The sequence below is a fragment of the Pleurodeles waltl genome, chromosome 5 (genome assembly GCF_031143425.1).
Source record: "Pleurodeles waltl isolate 20211129_DDA chromosome 5, aPleWal1.hap1.20221129, whole genome shotgun sequence".
In the NCBI taxonomy this organism is placed as follows: domain Eukaryota; kingdom Metazoa; phylum Chordata; class Amphibia; order Caudata; family Salamandridae; genus Pleurodeles; species Pleurodeles waltl.
In genome coordinates this window covers 1,877,313,542-1,877,333,535 of record NC_090444.1, presented here as the reverse complement: position 1 = coordinate 1,877,333,535, position 19,994 = coordinate 1,877,313,542, and the positions used below count along the sequence as shown (strand labels likewise).

Sequence of the window (19,994 nt, the reverse complement as noted above, 5' to 3'; positions counted from 1 at the left end):
TACAGACCACTGGGATCATGGGATTGTGCCAACTATGCCAGGATGACATAGAGGGGGCAATTCCATGATCATAGACATGTTACATGGCCATATTCGGAGTTACCATTGTGAAGCTACATATAGGTAGTGACCTATATGTAGTGCACGCGTGTAATGGTGTCCCCGCACTCACAAAGTCCGGGGAATTGGCCCTGAACAATGTGGGGGCACCTTGGCTAGTGCCAGGGTGCCCTCACACTAAGTAACTTTGCACCTAACCTTTACCAGGTAAAGGTTAGACATATAGGTGACTTATAAGTTACTTAAGTGCAGTGTAAAATGGCTGTGAAATAACGTGGACCTTATTTCACTCAGGCTGCAGTGGCAGGCCTGTGTAAGAATTGTCAGAGCTCCCTATGGGTGGCAAAAGAAATGCTGCAGCCCATAGGGATCTCCTGGAACCCCAATACCCTGGGTACCTCAGTACCATATACAAGGGAATTATAAGGGTGTTCCAGTAAGCCAATGTAAATTGGTAAAATTGGTCACTAGCCTGTCAGTGACAATTTGAAAGAAATGAGAGAGCATAACCACTGAGTTTCTGGTTAGCAGAGCCTCAGTGAGACAGTTAGTCACTACACAGGTAACACATACAGGGCACACTTATGAGCACTGGGGCTCTGGCTGGCAGGGTCCCAATGACACATACACTAAAACAACATATATACAGTGAATTATGGGGTAACATGCCAGGCATGATGGTACTTTCCTACAGTATTTGAATATTTTCCACAGAATAATTTAACTTCAGATATGTCATGTACATTTTACTCAATTCCATACGTTGCATGAGTGTATTTTTCAGTACTGCTATACTGGATTTTAAAGAGGCGTTGGGTTGAATTGAGTAATGTTATGTTTATGCTGACAATGCTTGCTGCTGCTGAAATTAATTTTGAATGCTGTATTGAATTGAGAAATGTAATGCCGTTACTGACATGCTTTAAAGTTGAGTTGTGACATGTATGTTATGCATAGGAGGTAGCCCTAATGCTATTTTAACATGAAATTTTGCTTACCATATTTTGCATATGCATATTGGCCTGAAGTTTAAAGCCATGCTTGATTGTAGAGACATAGTATTTGAGGTTGGATGCTACAGTCATGTGCAGAGTGACATTTTAATGTGATATTAGTATCTTGATCTGTATTTGGGATCGTGTTTTTGACCATCCTTCCTAAGGGGTTAAGAATGTGGGGGCAGTGTGGTAAGCCCAATGTTAATGGGGGTACCCCCCAGTGATATGGATCAATCCTTCCTTCAGGTTTAAGGAAGGATGTTGGGGGGGGGGGTGGGGGGGGAGCAGTGTTTTAGTCCCAATGTTAAGGGGGGGGGGGGGGGGTGTGTGTAAGTGGTTACATCCCAATGCAGTAGAAGGTAGGTGAAATCCTGGTTCTGTTTAAGGGAACAGTGGTGTGGGTACGTGTTTACACCCCAATGCAGTTTAGGGTAGGTGAGACCCTGGTTCTGTTCAGGTGTATGGTGATGGATGTACATGGTTACACCCCAATGCAGTAGAGGTGGAAGAAACTCTAGTCCTGTGGAGTTGTGCAAGGCAGAGGACTGGTCCTATTATAGTATGCGTGATGTGGAGGGGAACAAGTAGTTAGTGTTCTCTGTTGGGTGAGCAGGGAAGTTTTGAGTTATTTGTAAACTTGGAATTTGTGGAATGTATTGATTAACTGTGTTTTCGCATCTTGCATCCCATTGGAGTATTGAAGTTAAACAGAGAGTGTTTGTTAACCTGTTCTGTTTATTTCAATGGGGTGGTACTCCCCTTTTTTTTTATTACCATTTGCCAGCGAGTGAGGTCATTGTATGTTGGAATGTTGACGGTGTTTGTGCTTAGATGAGTGGACAATTGGAGGGAGAAGGGCTGAGCGGCAGGATGCTGCTCCTGGTGGGGCTGTAACTGTAACCAACAACTAAGTTAATAGACCTACTTCTTCTATAACCTACGAGCATCCATCATTGATGGCAACAGTCTCCGGTAATATTCTAGTAGGGTTTTAAAAGAGTGTATTCAGTTGGCCATGGAATCGTAAGTAGACTGTAAAATGAGATATAAAACGTTATGGAGTTATCACAACACACCACGCACAGCTACTAAAAAAACACTGTTTAGTTTGCTAAGAGGTAGGGAAGCATGCACCAAGATTACACCTGCCTGGATGGAGAGAATGAATAAATGGATGATGACAAACGTAAGAAACGAGTATCAGGATAAATATGTAGCCAGACATAATGGAAGTTTAAGGAAAGATGTTCCCAAAATTCAAGAAGGGGATTGGGTGAGAACTCCGAGATTGTACATTGTCTAGATGGTCAAATCCATTAAGAGTTGAGAAGGTGAAGGGAAATAATGTCTGGTTAAAAGATGGAAAGAAATGGAATACTAGCAAGATATCTAAGTTGGGTAAGGTGGAATGTACACATTTGCATACGAAATTGTGGGAAAATGAAAGTAGGCAAGAGAATCTTCAGATACCTGTGGGTAGAGTAACATGAAAACCAGTGAAGTTTGATGAGTTTTAACTGCATTAAGGGATACTTGACATATAGGTACTTCATGAACATTAGTTGCCCTATCTGCATCAAGTTATGTATGTTATAGATAATTTTGTGGGATAGTGATGTCGAACTTTTGACGTTCGATGTTGAATTTGTTATTCATTATATTTATTGCACTTATTATTTTTTTTATTGAAGGGGGTGGGGTTGTATTATGTTGTAATGTCATGATTAGCCATGTAGTATTCCATGGTTACATAATGCTCAACAAGATACCAGAACTGGAGAAGATGCTTGAAACTGCCAGGGGTTGGCTGTATGTACATTTACTCTTCTGTAAACCAGACCTTTATCATAAATTATGGCTTATTTGTAAAAGGCGCAACCCACTTAAACCCCTGAGCGCCTTGATTAAGAATTGGTATTGCCCAGAACTGGTTGGCCGGGTTAATAATGTGAAACACTGTGTAGTATTCTATCATTCAAAAATAAATTGTTACTGGAGCGCCCCAGACTGCTGCACCGCACTAGGTATTATAGGCACTAATCACCTGTAATGGCTGTCGGAGGCTGGCTCAGTTTACGGTGTACATCTATGGTGCGGCACCCTATAATGAGTCCAGGCAACCCTTAGTGATAGTGAACAGGTGTCCAGATAGCAAAAGCTCTCAAGAGGTAGCTGAGACGAGCAGCTAAAGTGTATCCAGGAGGAATGTAAAGCACTTGCAGTGCCGCAGTAGTCAGACAGTGAGATGGCACACAAGAAGGAACTACACCAGGTGTTGCAAAAATAAAGTATTCTTTATTACAATACGTCTACTACACTAACATTGCTATAGCTCCACTTGGAGATATTTACACACAAAATATACACTTGGCAACAAGCAGGAAAAGGATAGAAATACTTGGGACCCTTTTGGGGGTAGGGCTGTATTATATTGTAATATCACAATTAGCCATGTAGTATTCAAGAGTTACCGTATACTAAGAGTGGTATAAGAATGGAGGTGCTGAACCAAGGTAAGTGTGTTAGAATCCCAAGGGCCAAGGGAGTAAGGAATTACCAGAGGTAAGTATCAGAAATCTGACAATCGCCAGGGTGCAGAGTTATTTTGGAGCTGGATGTACCATAGGCTAACACATGACCGTTGCGGTTGCGATTTTATTAATTATGGGCCCTTCCCAGTGGACCCCGAGGGAACCAGTTGGCACAGAGAGGGTTAAATAGTACCCCACCTGTGAATACCTATAAGATTGGAGTACCTGTACCAGGGAGCCTGGGTACATAGGGGTGAAATGATGCCAGACAGGTTTGTTGGATTTAATGGAGCCTCGATTGTCCAGCGGCTGTCGTGACATGAGGACCAGGTCAGTGGAACCCAAAGGTCGTTTCTGGATGTAAAGAACCCAAAAAACAAGGGGACAGTGTCCAGACCACTTAGAGATGTATGGGTGGTGCAGGTAGACAATGCCCAACCTCCTAGAGGTGAAGTTCCTGCAGGATGGTGAAGGGGGAAGTCCAGCTGTGGAGTCCAGGGGATGCAGGCGATCCTTTCAGTCGCCCACAGGCTGTCCCACTTCAGTTTCCAGATTGCAGGAGGGTCAGTGGCCAGCAGGGCCACCAACAAGCCTTGGCAAATGCAAATAGATGTTGCAAGGAAGACTGTAGGTTTTTGAAAACTAGCAAGGTCCTAGGGACTCAAATGTTGGAGGGGAGTCATGGCAGGCCTTAAGCAGGAAGGAAAGGTAGCTGGAGTCGGGGGAAGCCCCCATGAGTGACCCACTGGCAGCAGGCACAGGGAGGCCTCAGCAGCACCAAAAAAAGAAACTGGAGTCCTACGTCACAGGAGCTGCAGAGTGGAAGCTGAAGTTGGATTTGCAGAGTGGTGGAGGCTTGGGGCTTCCTGGAGCCTGAAGCGCTCCTGGAGGAAAAGTCAAGAAGCCTTGGCAAGAGGAACAGGGGTGGTGCACAGGGGGTTCCATTCCAGTGGCTGCAGCAAGAGCCCACTGTCTCCCAAGTTGGTCAGAAGACAGTTTGGACATGGAGACGACCACAGAACCACCACCTGTGTTGCAGAGCCTTTTGATGTCCATGGGACATTAGGATCCTCCAGCCGGTCGTTGTCATCTTGAGGTTCCTGCAGATGCAGGGGAGTGACTCCTTAACTCCAAGGGAGATTCCTTCTTGCTTCTTGGTTGCAAACAGTCCTTGTGACCCTGGAGAATACACAGCCACAGATGTTGCACGAATCTTGCAGCAGTTGGAGAAAGAATGTTGTAGTGAGAGCCCTCCCAACTGGATGTAGTCTTGTTTCAGTTCCAAAAGCTGACCAGCAGCTGTTCCAGAGGCCAGGAGTGGAAGATCTCTTGCAGAGAGTTCCTTGTAGATTCTTGCTCGACAAATGTGAGGACTCTCCTATGGGGGAGCCCTTAAGTAATCCTAAAAGGGGTTGGTCACTATCTGCAGTGACCCACCTATCAGAGGGGGGGTCAAGGACGACATCTACCTAGCCTAACCAGTCAGATGCTCCAAGGCTCCTCTATGTTGTTTTCAAGATGGCAGAATCAACCTGTCACTTGGCAGAGCTTTATGCTGCTGCCAAGAGGAGCAGTTGGACAGGGGGATGGTCACTCCCCTGTCCTTTTGTCTGGCTATGCACCAGAGTGGGAACCAGGGGTTCCTGCACTGGTGCTAACAGGCTTATGCAATGAGGGCACCAAATCTGCCCTTCAGAGCAGTCTGGTGTTGCTCAAAGGCCATCCCTCCCCAGCATAGGGACACTCATTTTAAAGGGAGAGGTGATCACACCTCTCTCTTACAGGAAATCCTTTGTTCTGCCTTCTCAAGTTATGTTCACCAGCAGGAGGGCAGAGCAGTGTCTATGGTCGGCAGCAGCATAGACTGGCATGCAGACCCTGCATGCATGTACCAGCAGAACTGGGGGATCTTTTAAGAACCCCCCCCCAGTCCATGGTATAATGCAACTAACACTGGAATCGGTGTAGTTGCACGATTTCAACTTGTTTGATACCAAACATGCCTAGGATCAGGGAAGCCATTATGTAGTTGGATCATTCATGTTGACCAGTGTCCACTATATACCATAAAATGGCTTACACGCACTCACAAAGCCCAGCAGATGGAATCTGGAGTTTGTAAGGGTACCTCTGTTCAAGCAGGGGTACTCTCACACTCTGGAACATTCACCCTGACCTTGGGCTGAAGGGAGAATTACAGTGCCCAAGGGCAGTGACCGTGATATAAGGCAAGCCTTATGTCTAAAGTGAAAGGTGCATGCACCATTTCATGCAGGTTGCAATGGCAAGCCTGCAAAGAGTTTGTATGGGCTACCATGGGTGGCATAATACATGCTGCAGTCCATGTGAGACCCCTAGGTTACCAATGCCCTGGGTACCTAAGTACCATATACTAGGGACTTACATGGGTGTGCCAGTATGCCAATTGTAGGGTGTAAACGTTAACAAATAACCAGATTTATAGGAGAGAGCTCAGACACTGGGGTCCTGGTTAGCAGGATCCCAGTGTACTACAGTCTAAACACACTGACACCAGGCAAAAAGTGTAGGCAACTATGACAGAAAGATGCTACTTTCCTACAGTGGTATCCAGGTGCTTTAACAGGAAGCAGGCATCTGACACCTGGAGAGGATTAGTTGAAGATCCAGGCTTTTAGCTTCTGAGGAGCTCGAAGCAAAGAGGAGGCTGTGATGTGGAGTAGGAGCCTGTTACATGATTTGGGGTAGGGTTAAATGAAGGAATTCCCACTGTAGTGCTTTGTATGTGTGTGAGCAGTCTGAATTGGGTGCATTTGAGGATTTGGAGCCAGTGTAGTTCCCTGTGGTGTGGGGTGATACAGGTGCGATGAGGTAGTTTGCGTATGGGACTTGTTGCAGTGTTTTGAATAGTCTGGAGCTGCTTCTGTAGCTTCTTAGTGATTCCTGTGTCGTTGTAGTAGAGTCTGCTGGTAATCAAGGCCTGAGTGACTGTTTTCTGGAAGCCATTTGAAATTCGTTTAAGGAGGTCGCTGTTTTTGCTTCACCTGTCATGTCGAGCTTGTCACCTAGAATGATTCCCAAATTTCTTCCTTTGGTGCTGGTGGGGGTCTGAGGTTAGTAGGCTGCCAAGTAGAGTCCTGGGGGATTTTTCTTTCTGAAGATCACTAGTTCAGTGTTTTTTTTTTGTCCGTGTTGAGCTTGAGGCAGTTTGTTTGCATCCATGAGGTTACAGTGGTCATAAATGTGGCAGTTGTTTCATGTGGTGGGGTTCTTGTCCTACAGGGAGAGTTTCAGCTGGGTCTCATCTGTGAAGGCAAGTATGTTGATGTTGAAAGATCCAATGAGTTCCGCCAGTGGGGTCATGTAGATGTTGGGTTGAGGGGTGATCGTTTGGGAGAAGGGGGTAGAGAGCGGGTTCTCTGCAGATGAGGTATGTAGGGAGGTAGGTTGACTCTTTGTATCCTTCCAATGCGTAAGAAACAGATCCAGTTGAGTCTGGGTTCATGTATGCCTGTCTTGTGCAGTCTTTTGATCAGGGTGAAGCTGGAGACCATTTTTAAAGGCATCAGAGTGGGAACTACATTGTCTCCATGGTCTAGGATTTATCCTGATGTCGTAAGTTGCTGCAATGAGGGTAGTCTCAGTGCTGTGGTTTGGCCAGAAACCTGATTGAGACTTGTCATGGAGCTCGTATGTGTTGAGGTGATCGGATAACATTGTGTGAGATGAGGTGGTAGCAGAGCTGTGTATTTATAGCTTTTTCCATCACTTAGGCCAGGTAGTGTAGAAGGGAGGCGGGCAGTCGTTTGCTACATCCTCACTCATTTCTGTGCTTGCAGGAGTCTGCTCATCATGGATGCTAGTGACTCCTGAGGGTGGTCTGTCAGCCTCCAAGGTGCATTCCCAATCTCTGACCAGAGGGGGCTTGCCTAAGGGAGGCTTGAGGTTCCTTCCACACAACCCCTTCAGTACAAAGGGTTTGAAATATTTCTCCTTCACGGCTCCATTATAGGGACATTGGTAACATCTGCTTTAAAAATAAATTTAAAAAAGAAAACGCGTAGAGGACCCTGTTTGGCTGCATAGTACAGATGTTTATGGTGAGTGTTCAACCCTTCATCAGCTGGCACCCAGGTCACTTTACATCACATCTCCCGCAGATTCATTTTCCTCCTCTCCACCCTCTCCCCTCCCCATGAGCCTATTGTACATGGGCAGCTCCCTCTCACTTGCATTTTTCAAAACTCCTATGATTTGAGATGCTCTCTTCCACTCCTTCCTTAATGCATAGATAAACATGGCTGGTGTGTGGATGTTGTGTTTGTGTTGGCCACGATGTGCAAAAGAGGGCTGGTGTGTATCTAGAATGACTGATAGAGCACATTGTGACAGGGGTTCAGTTTGTAGTCCAATGTGGTGGCAGATTTGGGCTTCTTTTCAGTTCTGTAATAATGCAGAGTTCTTCATATGGCTTTGTGTATTCTGGAATATAAGCGCAAGGCACGGACCCTAGTGGGTGACAACTAAAACATAATCTGGTGTGCTAAGCATCACTCTTTCTTATACTCAGTGATTCATGCAATCAGAGAGGAAGCGAAGGATGAGCTTTGTGTCTTCTGTTCATTTACGAAGCACTGTGGGTTTTCATTGTCACTGCTTAACATAAGAACATAGCCCTTGATCTAGAGTTTGATGGGCAGATATTCGATCACAAACATGATGGATACCCTGTCTTTCTTATTACTACTTCATTGAATCCTAATGCACTCATATAAGATGGACCAGATATCTGTCAGGTTTGTGACAAGAGTGCCCATCCATCATCCATCATCCAAAATCAGGCCCATAGTCCAAGATTATGGTTTATGATTTTATTTTTTTTGTTCATGCAACACTAATATCAGGTTTCTTTTTCATTCTGACAGGTGATTGAAACACAGAAAAAGTGAATAGGGACATTAAATATCTGTAAAGAAGGTCCTCTGTGCCAATGGATGTGAAAACGCTGCACCAGGAAATCCCTTTCAGTGATATGAAGGGTCGAAGGAGAGGCTTCTCAGGCATCAGAAACTACAGCCCCATCGTGCATATACCAATCTGAGAGCTAAAAAAACAGGATCTGAAATGGGTGACTTTAATTTACCAAAGATCATGTGTGTTTCTCATGAAGGTAAGAACAGCTTCCAATCCAAATAATCTCTTCCTGACACCCACTGGGAGAGCTCACAAAATAGCTGATATTTGTATGTTTATGCCAACCCTGTAGCAGGAAGTGGAGCTTGAGTCTGTAAGCTGAAGTGCAAAGGAAACCTGCTGCATACATTATTGAATGACCAAACTTTCACCGTAAAGAGATATTAACCAGAACATCACAATACTGATCAATGAGGAATTAATGACAGAAGATCTAAATGCAATGAATTGAACAAGGATTTTATGAATGGAAAATAAATATTTGAAGGTGTGAGCCAAAATGGAGGAAGCGGCAGTTCACCACCTAAAAAATAACAGTGGTGAAAAATCAAATAACTGTTCTGAAAGTGACAATGGTTTTGCTGTAAGGTACAGTTTACTAGTCCATCAGAGAATTCACACTGATGAGAAGCCATATAAATGTTCGGAGTGTGACAAGGCATACAAAATTAAGGAATGTTTATTAATCCATCAGCGAACGCATACCGGTGAGAAACCATATAAATGTTCTGAATGTGACAAAGCTTTCATACTAAAAGAGCTTTTATCAATCCATCAGCGAACACATACTGGTGAGAAGCCATTTAAATGTTCTGAATGTGACAAGGCTTTCAGTCTAAAACAGCTTTTATCAGTTCATCACAGAACGCATACTGGCGAGAAACCATTTAAATGTTCTGAATGTGACAAGTCTTTCAGGCAAAGGAATCATCTATTGGTACACCAGAACACACACACTGGTGAGAAGCCACATAAATGTTCTGAATGTGAAAGGGCATTCAACAAAAAGGAACATTTATCAATGCATGAGCGAATACATACTGGTGAGAAACCATATAAATGTTCTGAATGTGACAGAGCATTCATTAAAAAGCATCAGTTATCAGTACATGAGCGAACACATACTGGTGAGAAACCATATAAATGTACAGAATGTGACAAGGCTTTCAGTCAAAAGAGTTATTTTTCACTTCATCAGCGAACACACACTGGTGAGAAACCATATAAGTGTTCTGAATGTGGCCGAGCTTTCAAGCTAAAACGTTTTTTATCAGATCATCTTCGAACACATACTGGCGAGAAACCATATAAATGTTCTGAATGTGAAAAGGCTTTCAGAGAGCAGTCCGCTCTGTCACAACATAAGAAAACCCATAGCAGGTTTTCACCTCCGGGGCACAGCTGATGCGATGTCGGCAAAACTCTACTATTGAGAAACCGTGTAATTTCTGAATATGATGATAAGCAGGGCCACTGGAATGGTGATTGGGCAGCCCTGCAATTAATTTTATTTTTTTGCATAGTTTTAGATTTGTCCCACAATTCATTATCTAATGCATAATCTGCAGATTTTCACACAAAAAATCTAACTAAAACTGGTCAAACGTTACTAAAAATGCAGTGCCAGAGATTGCAGCACAGTGGTGGGCATGTCATCTTTCTGTTGCTTATTGATATATTTGGGTGTTAAACTGGTACTAATGAGGTGCAATCAATTAACATTACGTGTGCCAACTCTAAAAACGAGCATTGGCAAAGCCAATAGGTCATGCCATTTGGCTGCCATTGTAGACCTATTGACTTTGCCAATGGCTTCTGACTATGATCGGCTAAAAAAAGGAGTTTTGGAAAAAAAAACTGTAATTTAGGAGTCTAATGAATGTAACTGTCACAGATAAAATAAAATTAATTAGTATTAGCTACCTTTGATAGATTAATAAATGATAATGTGACAATTAATGGAACATTACTTCCTACAAGAGAAGGAAATCCATGAAGTTAGTGTCTTCTCTGATGAAGTTGCATGGATCAGCAAAATTAGTATCGGGCAGATAAGATCAGACAAATCTGAAATTTGACATCATCACTACTAAATGAATAAGGGTGATAAGCCGTCCTGTGAGGTGACATGATTAATGGCTGCAAAAAGCTGGTACTGCATGACAGTATTTAGAACATTACTACAAGTAGAGCACATAGTTGAAACATTGTGTAAACCATTATAATCATCTCGACTAGTTAAGTTTTTTTAAATTATGGAATAAAATATGTGTATACATCGATTTCAGGGTCTTTATACATGAATCTAAGTTTCGTTAGTACGGGCCTCGTTTATGAGGCCTGGGCCGCAGGGCAGCACAGCAAGTGCCTTGCGCCACTGGGAAAGGACAGAAATGCGCTGTATCTACAAGATATGACACATTTCTGTCCTATCCCCCTGTGCTGGTGTGCCACTTGTTCCCAAGGGCCAACGCGGACACCCTTGCCCCATGGTGGAAGGATGTGTGCTTTGCAGGGATGAATGTTTTGTGCTGGAAGGTGTCCTTTCTGCCACAAAAACAATTAGAAGAGGTGATTTCCTCTTTCTATGTGTGTTGCATAGAAGGAGTAAAAATCGGGGAGAAATAAAGATTCTACCCGTTGCATCATTCTCATGCCAGCTTGAGGTGGCATCGGAATGAGACGCATTCCAACCCCTGTAAATCTGGGAATGCGTCAGTTTCCTTAGGGTTTCATGGGTGTTACAGGGGACGCCTCCAGCAACACCCAGGGAACGCCCTTTTCATGCAGTGTTATGCATGAAAGGGGTCCATTTTTGCAAGGCCATGAAAGGTCACGGAAGGTGGTTTTGCTTGACCTTGTAAATATGAGTTGGCACCCTGCGCCACACAAGCGTAAAAGAAAGATGCTGTGTTGGCGCAGTGTGCCGCGGAGACCATAAGCGCAGCCCTGTATGTCTTTATATATAGTGCATGCAAGATAAGCCTGCTTCTGAACTCAGATTTATAAAATTATCTTGAAAGTGCATAATAAAACTGGTGTGCCTTTTATTGAAAATATTTTCGTTTTTCTATTGATGTGTATTTTAATAAAAACTGATGTTTTATGTGTTGTCCGTTTTAATTGTCTGAAATATGTGGTGACTGCATTTATCATCATGCTCATCTTCTCACTTACATATTATGCCCCGTCTGGCTGAGGGGGAAAAAAAAAAGGTGTGGTCAGTTATGCATTGTAAATATTTATGGTACTTTTTTTTTTTTTATTATTATACATATTTATTTATTTATTTTTTTACATTTGTGGCTTGTTTCTAAACGTGGAAATATGTAGGGCGAAGTTTGTGGTCACTTTTGTTGAAAAGGTAATTAAGTTGAAAAACGTATATGGAAGTATTGTTGAGCACCCCATGTATACTTAATAGGGTACCTGGTGGCGCGTTCCAGCGAAGTGCTGGAACCCAGCACCCCCTCCCCGGGCCATACTGGAGTTCGGCTCGGGCTTTGTAGGCTGTGTTACCAATGCTCGTACTGACTGTAATTTGTGTAATGCGATCTCTGCCATGCGGTGTCCCTGCAACAAAACATACATAGGACTCGCGACCCAGTGGATAAAAATCCCGCAGCATCGTAGCCACTTCGAGTGTCGTGTGACAGGTGCCCCCCATTTCCATGAGCAACAGCATCCGCAGAGGAGATCCAGTGGCAGGTGATTGAACCATTGACACCAGATTCAAGAGCTTGTAACATCACAGACCAACTGATGAACAACGAACTATGGTGGATTGACCGCACGGACTCCGTCTCCAAGAGTCTCAATATCCCAGAGGACAGGCTTCCAAGGACATCATTTAGGGGTCACCAGGGATTGCAGTGGCGACCCCCCGGGGCTCTCCCCTGCATACCCCAGGCATTATTTGTGTGACCACTGGCCTCTTTAGTGACCAAAGATCACTAGAAAAAGGGAAACCCATTTCCTACAAGCTCCTGTCCTAAAATGGGCGAACTCTGGCTGAGATTGTAAACAGTTGCTCAGGAGCGGTTACAAATCGTCTGGTTATGGAGCAACCCATCCTTCAAACTCAGGGTCCACAGAAACTTCTCGTCAGTGTAGACATTTGGGACCCCATTGCATCAACTTCACTTATATCAACTAGCAACGAAACTGTGTCTAGAACTGCCAACGCTGAAAGAGGGTCTCCGTGGGAAAACACTTTATAAAATGTTACTATAATATTTGCAGGCCTATGCTTTTAAGTGTATTGTAAGTGACTGTGTATGTGTGCATACATGTGTGTAAGAGAAAGTGCATGTGTGTGAGTGAAAATGACAGTTATGTCACTTGTACATAATTCTTGGCAAAAGTCTGGTATTGGCCTAATGTATGTAATTCTTGGTTAAGGGAGAACATACATTTCTTATTGGGTGTATATGTTAACATAATGGGGCAACCACTGCGCATTTTGAATTAATGGGGTCCGCTTCTGGGAAGCTCCAAGCAACATATTCCTTGGCACACCAATGGTTTTTGTGTCAATTTGACCTCCGGTTTTTCAACCTTTTCTTCCTGAGAGAATCACCCAAAGTCCTAGCTTGAGGTCCTTGAGTAGGATTGAAGCCTTTACTATTAAAGTCAGGACTGTTCTTAATCTTTGTAACTTTCAGCCATAGCTGTGCATTTTCATGTGGACATTGGGGGCTGTGATTGGGCAGCATAAGATGACCCTCTGCAGAATGATGCCTACTGTAGGCTATGAAGGCAGTCCTGCTGGAAGATGGTTCATAACTTAAACATACGTACAGCTGTCTTTTTTTTTTTCTTCTTTTCTCTAGTCACCTTGGTTTTATTTTTCTGTTGTTAAACCTTCCCTTTGGGAAACTCTTTTCAGTCTTTTCCACTTTTTTGCATACAACAGGCTTCATTTCTGTGCACATTTTTCTTCATTGGATTACACACAACGCATGATGGTTAATTCGCTGATGTAGTCAGCATTTTTTTTTGTACAGTTGGTTCTGCATGACTTCCTGTTTGTGCATGGAGCTATGTTGGAGCTATGAACGCATCTTTTTTTTTTTTTAATTTTAAAATATAATTATTTATTGAAATGCAGGCTTTAACGGATTACTGCAGTTTTTGGTCGATTCTTCGACATAATAAGCACACAGGGAAGCCATTGTAAATACATGTGCTGGACAGTGCGCACTACGAGTTCCCCAGCTACATGGTGGATTCTCTGAACCTAGGGATGTTTGGTATCAAACATATTAATAAACCCTGACTGATTCCAGTGATAGATTTATTAATAAATGTACCCACAGGGCACCTTAAAGGTTGCCACTGAAAAGCATACCAACTGCTGGTGAGCTCGCTGACCAGTTCTGTTGAGATACCACCACCAAACACAAATCTTCCCTTTTTGAGGGCCTCCTTGAGCCGGAACGCCGCCTTTGCATACATTATGCATGGCGCATGCGTAGTGTGGCGCAAAGAGGGTAGAAACCGGCTGGTGCAAATTGTGGAAGTTGTGTTCCACAAAAACATTTTTTGCAAGCAAGTTTGAAATTACACATTTACACGCTGCGTAAGTGTGCACAACACATGTTTGAAATATCAGTTGTACCGTGCTCAACCTGCAGCCCATGGCAGAAAGCAGGAGATGCTGGTGACTTTCATATTGCAACCTGATGTCATAGTTGGACTCTCACTCCTAGGCGAGACTGCTAGTTTAGGGGTGACAGCACTTTTGTTTGTAGACGACTAAGCCAATCCTACAACTAGTCGCAACTGTTGGCCCAACCCTCCCAGCTTGCAAGCAGTACCTCACCAAAAACCCAAGGTGATTTCTGGCAGCCTTACCCATAGACTCATGAGTGCGACATCACTGGGGGGGGGGGGGTCGTGGTGGAATGGAGATTACCCTTTTCTCACATGAGCAACAAGTCTCAGTCACACACAGGCAATGAAGGAGATGCAGGAAAGCTTTCAATACACTTATTGAAATTACTGCAGCCTACGGTAAAATGCATGAGCTGCAATGATTATGATAATGCACAGTGCAAGAAGCATGCTTGTGAAAATTAGTCGTGAATACAAAGACCCACATCATCTTGCAATAAACATTAAAAAAAAAAAAAAAAAAAAAAAACTAAAGCTCTAGCATGGAGAACCTAGGGCCAGATGTAGCAAATTTAAAATTTGCGACTTGCAAATTGCGAGTCCCTGCGACTCGCAATTTGCAAGTCGCAAATTGCTATGCAGTACGGTGTCTCAGACACCGACTGCGACTCGCTATGGGGTCGCAATGACCCACCTCATGAATATTCATGAGGTGGGTCGCAAATTGCGGCCCCATAGCGAGTATAGGCACTCGCAAATATGGAGGCCTGCTGACGTCAGCAGACCTCCATGTTCGTGACCTGCTTTTCAATAAAGCAGTTTTTTTTTGTTGTTTTTTTTAAGTGTAGCCCGTTTTCCTAACAGGAAAACGAGCTGCACTTAAAAGAAAACCGACACCTTTGGTTTCGGTATTTTTTCAGGGCAGGGAGTGGTCCCTTGGATCACTCCCTGCCCTGAAAAAATATTTTTGGATCCAGTCACAAACTGGAAGGGGTCCCATGGGGACCCCTTCCAATTTGCGAGTGGGTTACCATCCACTTGAAGTGGATGGTAACTGCGATGCCATTTGCGACCGCGTACGTGGTCGCAAATGGTATTGCATCCCAATGCGACTCGCAAATAGGAAGGGAACACCCCTTCCTATTTGCGAGTCGGAAATGCATATTGCGAGTCGGTAACGACTCGCAATATGCATTTCTGCATTGGGAAACGCGTTTAGCGAGTCGCAAACGGCAAATTTTGCCGTTTGCGACTCGCTAAACGTTTGCTACATCTGGCCCCTAATCTCTAAACTAATGAGAGCTAGGTGTGATAAACCTAATCTGCCAGTACCGTGTCCATGAGAAGCCCCCCCCCAACATTTGTTACGTAGGAATGAGGTCTCTAGATCAGACTCTGTGGGAGATATGAAGCATGAGTCTGCATCAAGGCAACATGTGGCATAGATAGTATCTGGTAGGGATCCGTCTGATAACCTTGTCTGTGTGAGATGTACCTATACAGCTCTTGGAGGACCCCTGACTCGGGTATGTTCCCAAACAATAGATAGGATGGCATGCTTGGGGGACAGTTATGTAAACAGTTCGCTCCAAAAGTACATTATGTTCCTGACACACGTAAGTGGGAAAGGGACATGATGTGAATACCTACGTATATCACTTGAGTTTGATGCTGATAGTGACACCTTCACAGAGTGGCACTGATTAACGTAAAATCAAAACATTTCACTAACTATAAACATGGCAGCCATTTTAAAATAAATAAATAAATAGGCTAAGACAGAGCAGTCGGTTTCCCATCTAGGCAAGTGTAGCGTGTAGGGGGGCGCTGGGAGAAAACACTAAAGGTAAATAATAAAACTCACCCCAGAGCCTGGGAAAACAGGAGTAAATCACAGTAAGTTTCCGGAAACACACAAGAAGTCGTGATAGAAGATTATGCAAGAACCAGAAGAGACTGCAAGACACCAATGAAGGATTCCTGGACCTGAAGACCTGTGGAAGAAGGGGACCAAGACCAAGAAGCACTGAAGAATCCAGGGAGAACAGGAGCCCCTGCTAACCCGGATGAAGGTGCAAAAGAAGAACCACCAGTGAGAAGACCAAGTCAGTTATGCACCCATAAAGACAGATGCGGTTTCCTGGTTGGTGCAAAAGATGTCCCATGCCGGATGGATGATTGGAGTCTATTTTGCGTCACTGGATTCCGCCAACAAGCTTTGGCACACGCAAAGCTCACGGTTAGCATGAAATGGTGCTGCCCGGGACCAGGTGGGACCTGGTGGCCCCTGGTTGCCCCTACCCAGGATGGGGAGACGGAGGGGGCTCTCAGCAACTCAGAGAGCCCGCAGAAGACCAGGCATCATACACAGGAGTCCCACAGCACAGGGACAAAGAAGGAGCAAATGGAGGCCCACGCAGCACGACACAATGGGATCCCACGCCACCGGAGAACCACTCAGGAAGCTATGCGACGCAGGATGGAATACTGGGGGCCTAAGAACTTCTTGGAAGGTTGCACATAAGCCTTGGCAGTTGCAAGTCACGTGGTGCACGGGGTACTGTCTTGCGTGGGTAGGCAAGGTCTTACCTCCTCCAAAGAAGGATGTTAGGACTGTATGGGTCACTTTAGTCCACCACCTGTGTTGCTGGATCCATGCTTGTCGTCTGGAGAGGGGACCCATGCCACTGGTCGTCGCTGCAGAGAGGTGCCTACTGAAGGAGTAAAGTGACTCCATCACACCACAGGAGATTCCTTCGGTTCTTCTGGTGCAGGCTGAAGACAGTCAGTCCACAGAGGATGCATGACCTGGAAACTGTTGCAGTTGCTGGCAGGAGCTGAAGTTACAATGTTGCAGAAGTCGTCTTTGCTTCTTTTTTGCAGTTTGTAGAGTTCCTGGAGGGTTCAGTTGCGGTTCCATCAGAAGATGAAGTAAAGGATGCAGAGGATTCCTGCTGGAGTTTTGCAATCCAAATTTGAAGAAACATCCAGAGGAGAGACCCTAAACAGCCCTGAAAGGGGGATTGGTCACCTAATCAGTGGAGGTCTCTGACGTCACCTGCTGGCACTGGCCACTCAGATCCTCTCAGAGTGCCCTACCACCTTGGAATCCAAGATGGCAAAACCAAGGGACACTCTGGAGGAGATCTGGGCACCACCCCTGGGGTGGCAATGGACAGGGGAGTGGTCACTCCCTTACCTTTGTCCAGTTTCGTGCCAGAGCATGGACTGGGGGGGGGCTGAACAGGTGTGGGCTGTATTATGCAAGGAGGGCACCATCTGTGCCCTTCAAAGCATTTGTAGAGGCTCTGGGAGGCTACACCTCCCATGCCTGTAACACCTGTTTCCAAAGGGAGAGGGTGTAACACCCCTCTCCCAAAGGAAATCCTTTGTTCTGCCTTACTGGGCTTGAGCTACTCAAGCAACAGGAGGCCAGAAACCTGTCTGTGAGGTGGCAGCAGCTGAGGCTGCCTGGAAAACCTCAGAAGACTGGTGTGGCAGTACTGGGGGTCCACTGTGGAGCCCCCAGAGTGCATGGGATTGTGCAACCAATACTGGAATCAGTCTTGGGGTACAATTTCCAGTTGTTAGACACCTTACATGGCCATATTCAGGGTTACCATTGTGAAGCTGGACATAAACAGTGACCTATGTCCAGTGCACGGCTAAAATGGCGTCCCGCACTGACGAACTCCGGGAAAATGGTCCTGGACGACGTGGGGGCACCTCTGCTAGTGCAAAGGTGCCCTCACACACAGGTACTTTGCACCCAGCCTTTAAGGTTGGAAGGCCTGACATATAGGTGACTTTTAAGTGTCCTGGTCCAGTGAGAATGGCTGTGAAATGGTGCATGCACCATTTCACACAGGATGCAATGGCAGTCCTGTAGAAGCCTTTGCATGGGCTCCCTATGGGTGGCAAAAGTAAATATGGAGCCCATGGGGATCCCCTGCAACCCAAATGCCCTGGGTACCATAAACTAGGGCCTTATAAGGGGGAACCAGTATGCCACTTTGGAGTGAAATACTGGGTTGTCAGTATGTAGTGATCAATTTAGAAACAGAGAGCATGAACACTTGGGTCCTGGTTAGCAGGACTCCAGTGACACAGTCAAGCATACTTTCAAAAACAGTGAAACATACTGACAAGAAGGCCAAAAAGCATAAGCACTGGGGTCCTGACTAGCAGGATCCTAGTGACAGTCAAAACACACTTGACATCAGGCAGAAATTGGGGGCAACGTTAAAAAGAGGGTACTTTCCTACCTCCCCCCAACCCCCACGAGGGACAATAAGGCTAACCTTCCCCAGATCAGTCAATCAGGGATTTGTAAAGCGCACTACTCACCTGTGAGGGTCTCAATGCACTGAGGAGAGGAGGGGGAGAGATGAGACTGCATGTCTGAGTGGAAATATCTGGAGTCCATCTCCATTGGAGTGGTTACTCCCAGGTCTTTGTTCCACTGTAAAGTCCATCCCCTGTTGGGAAATGGACCACCTCAACAATTTACGGTTTTCACCTTTCATTTGTTTTAACCATAAGAGAGGTTTGTGGTCTGTCTGAACTATGAAGTGAGTCCCAAACAAATAGAGTCTCAGCTTGTTCAGGGCCCAGACCACAGCAAAGGCCTCCCTCTCTATGGCTGACTGTAGGAGGCTGGCCTGGCTTATAGTGGGTACCTGATGGTACTTACACCTTGTGCCAGGTCCAGTTATCTCTTATTAGTAACTTAGTAGTGTTCTAGCAGCTTAGGCTGATAGAGGTAGCTATAGCAGAGCAGCTTAGGCTGAACTAGGAGACATGCAAAGCTCCTACCATACCACTATATCATATAGCACTATATAATAAGAATCACAATACTCAGAGTTACTAAAAATAAAGGTACTTTATTTTAGTGACAATGTGTCAGAAATATCTCAGAGGATATACTCCCTTAGGAGGTAAGTAAAATACACAAAATATACACACAAACCAAAATCAGGTAAGTAAACAGAAAAGTAGTACAAACACTGTAGAATACAATAGGATGCATTAGCCTAGGGGCAACACAAACCATATACTAAGAAAGTGGAATGCGAACCACTTAGGAACCCCATGCCTAGTGTAGTGTGTCGAGGGTCACTGGGAGTGTAAGGAAACACTAAGGGTGTCCAAGATACCCCACCCCAAGACCCTGAAAAGTCAGAGTAAAGTTACCCTACTTCCCAGGAAACACACTAAAGTCGTGATAGGAGATTCTTCAAAGACTACAACTGACTGTAAAGCACTGAAGACGGATTCCTGGATCTGAGGACCTGTAAAGGAAGGGGACCAAGTCCAAGAGTCACTAAAGTGTCCGGGGGGGGGGGGGGGGGGGGGGACAGGAGCTCACTAAACCCCGGATGAAGGTGCAAAATGGCTGCCTCCGGGTGGGAGAAGCTGAAGATTCTGCAACAACAGAAGATGCCAGGAAATTCTCCTTTGCACAGAAGATGTCCCACAGCGTGCTGGAGGATGCAGAGTTGTTTCCACACAGAAAGACCGCAAACAAGCCTTGCTAGCTGCAAAGGTCGTGGTTGAAGAAAATGGGTGCTGCCCGGGCCCAGGAAGGACCAGGAGGTCGCACCTTGGAGGAGGAGCCAGAGGGGGTGCACAGCAGCACAGAGAGCCCACGCAGAAGCAGGCAGCACCCGCAGAAGCACTTGAACAGGCGTTCAAGAAATCTGAGCACGGCAGTCGTCTCAACACTACAAAGGAGGGTACCATGAAGCCGGTGGTCAACTCAGCGAGTTGAGCAATGCAGGGCGGAGTGCTGGGGAGCTGGCTATGCTGTGCACGAAGGATTCCTTGCAAAAGT

The 19,994-nt window shown here is 45.2% G+C and overlaps 1 protein-coding gene across 1 annotated transcript in view; it reads left to right on the top strand.

Moving 5' to 3' along the window:
• The window catches only part of LOC138296921 (zinc finger protein 300-like), a 61,747-nt gene extending 50,099 nt beyond the window's left edge, over window positions 1–11,648 (top strand). The window contains exon 2 of the mRNA XM_069236443.1: window positions 8,494–11,648. Coding sequence (XP_069092544.1) covers window positions 9,042–9,947 — 906 coding nt within the window. The 5' untranslated portion in view covers window positions 8,494–9,041 and the 3' untranslated portion in view covers window positions 9,948–11,648. The remainder of the gene's footprint in view (window positions 1–8,493) is intronic.
• Window positions 11,649–19,994: the final 8,346 nt, after the last annotated feature.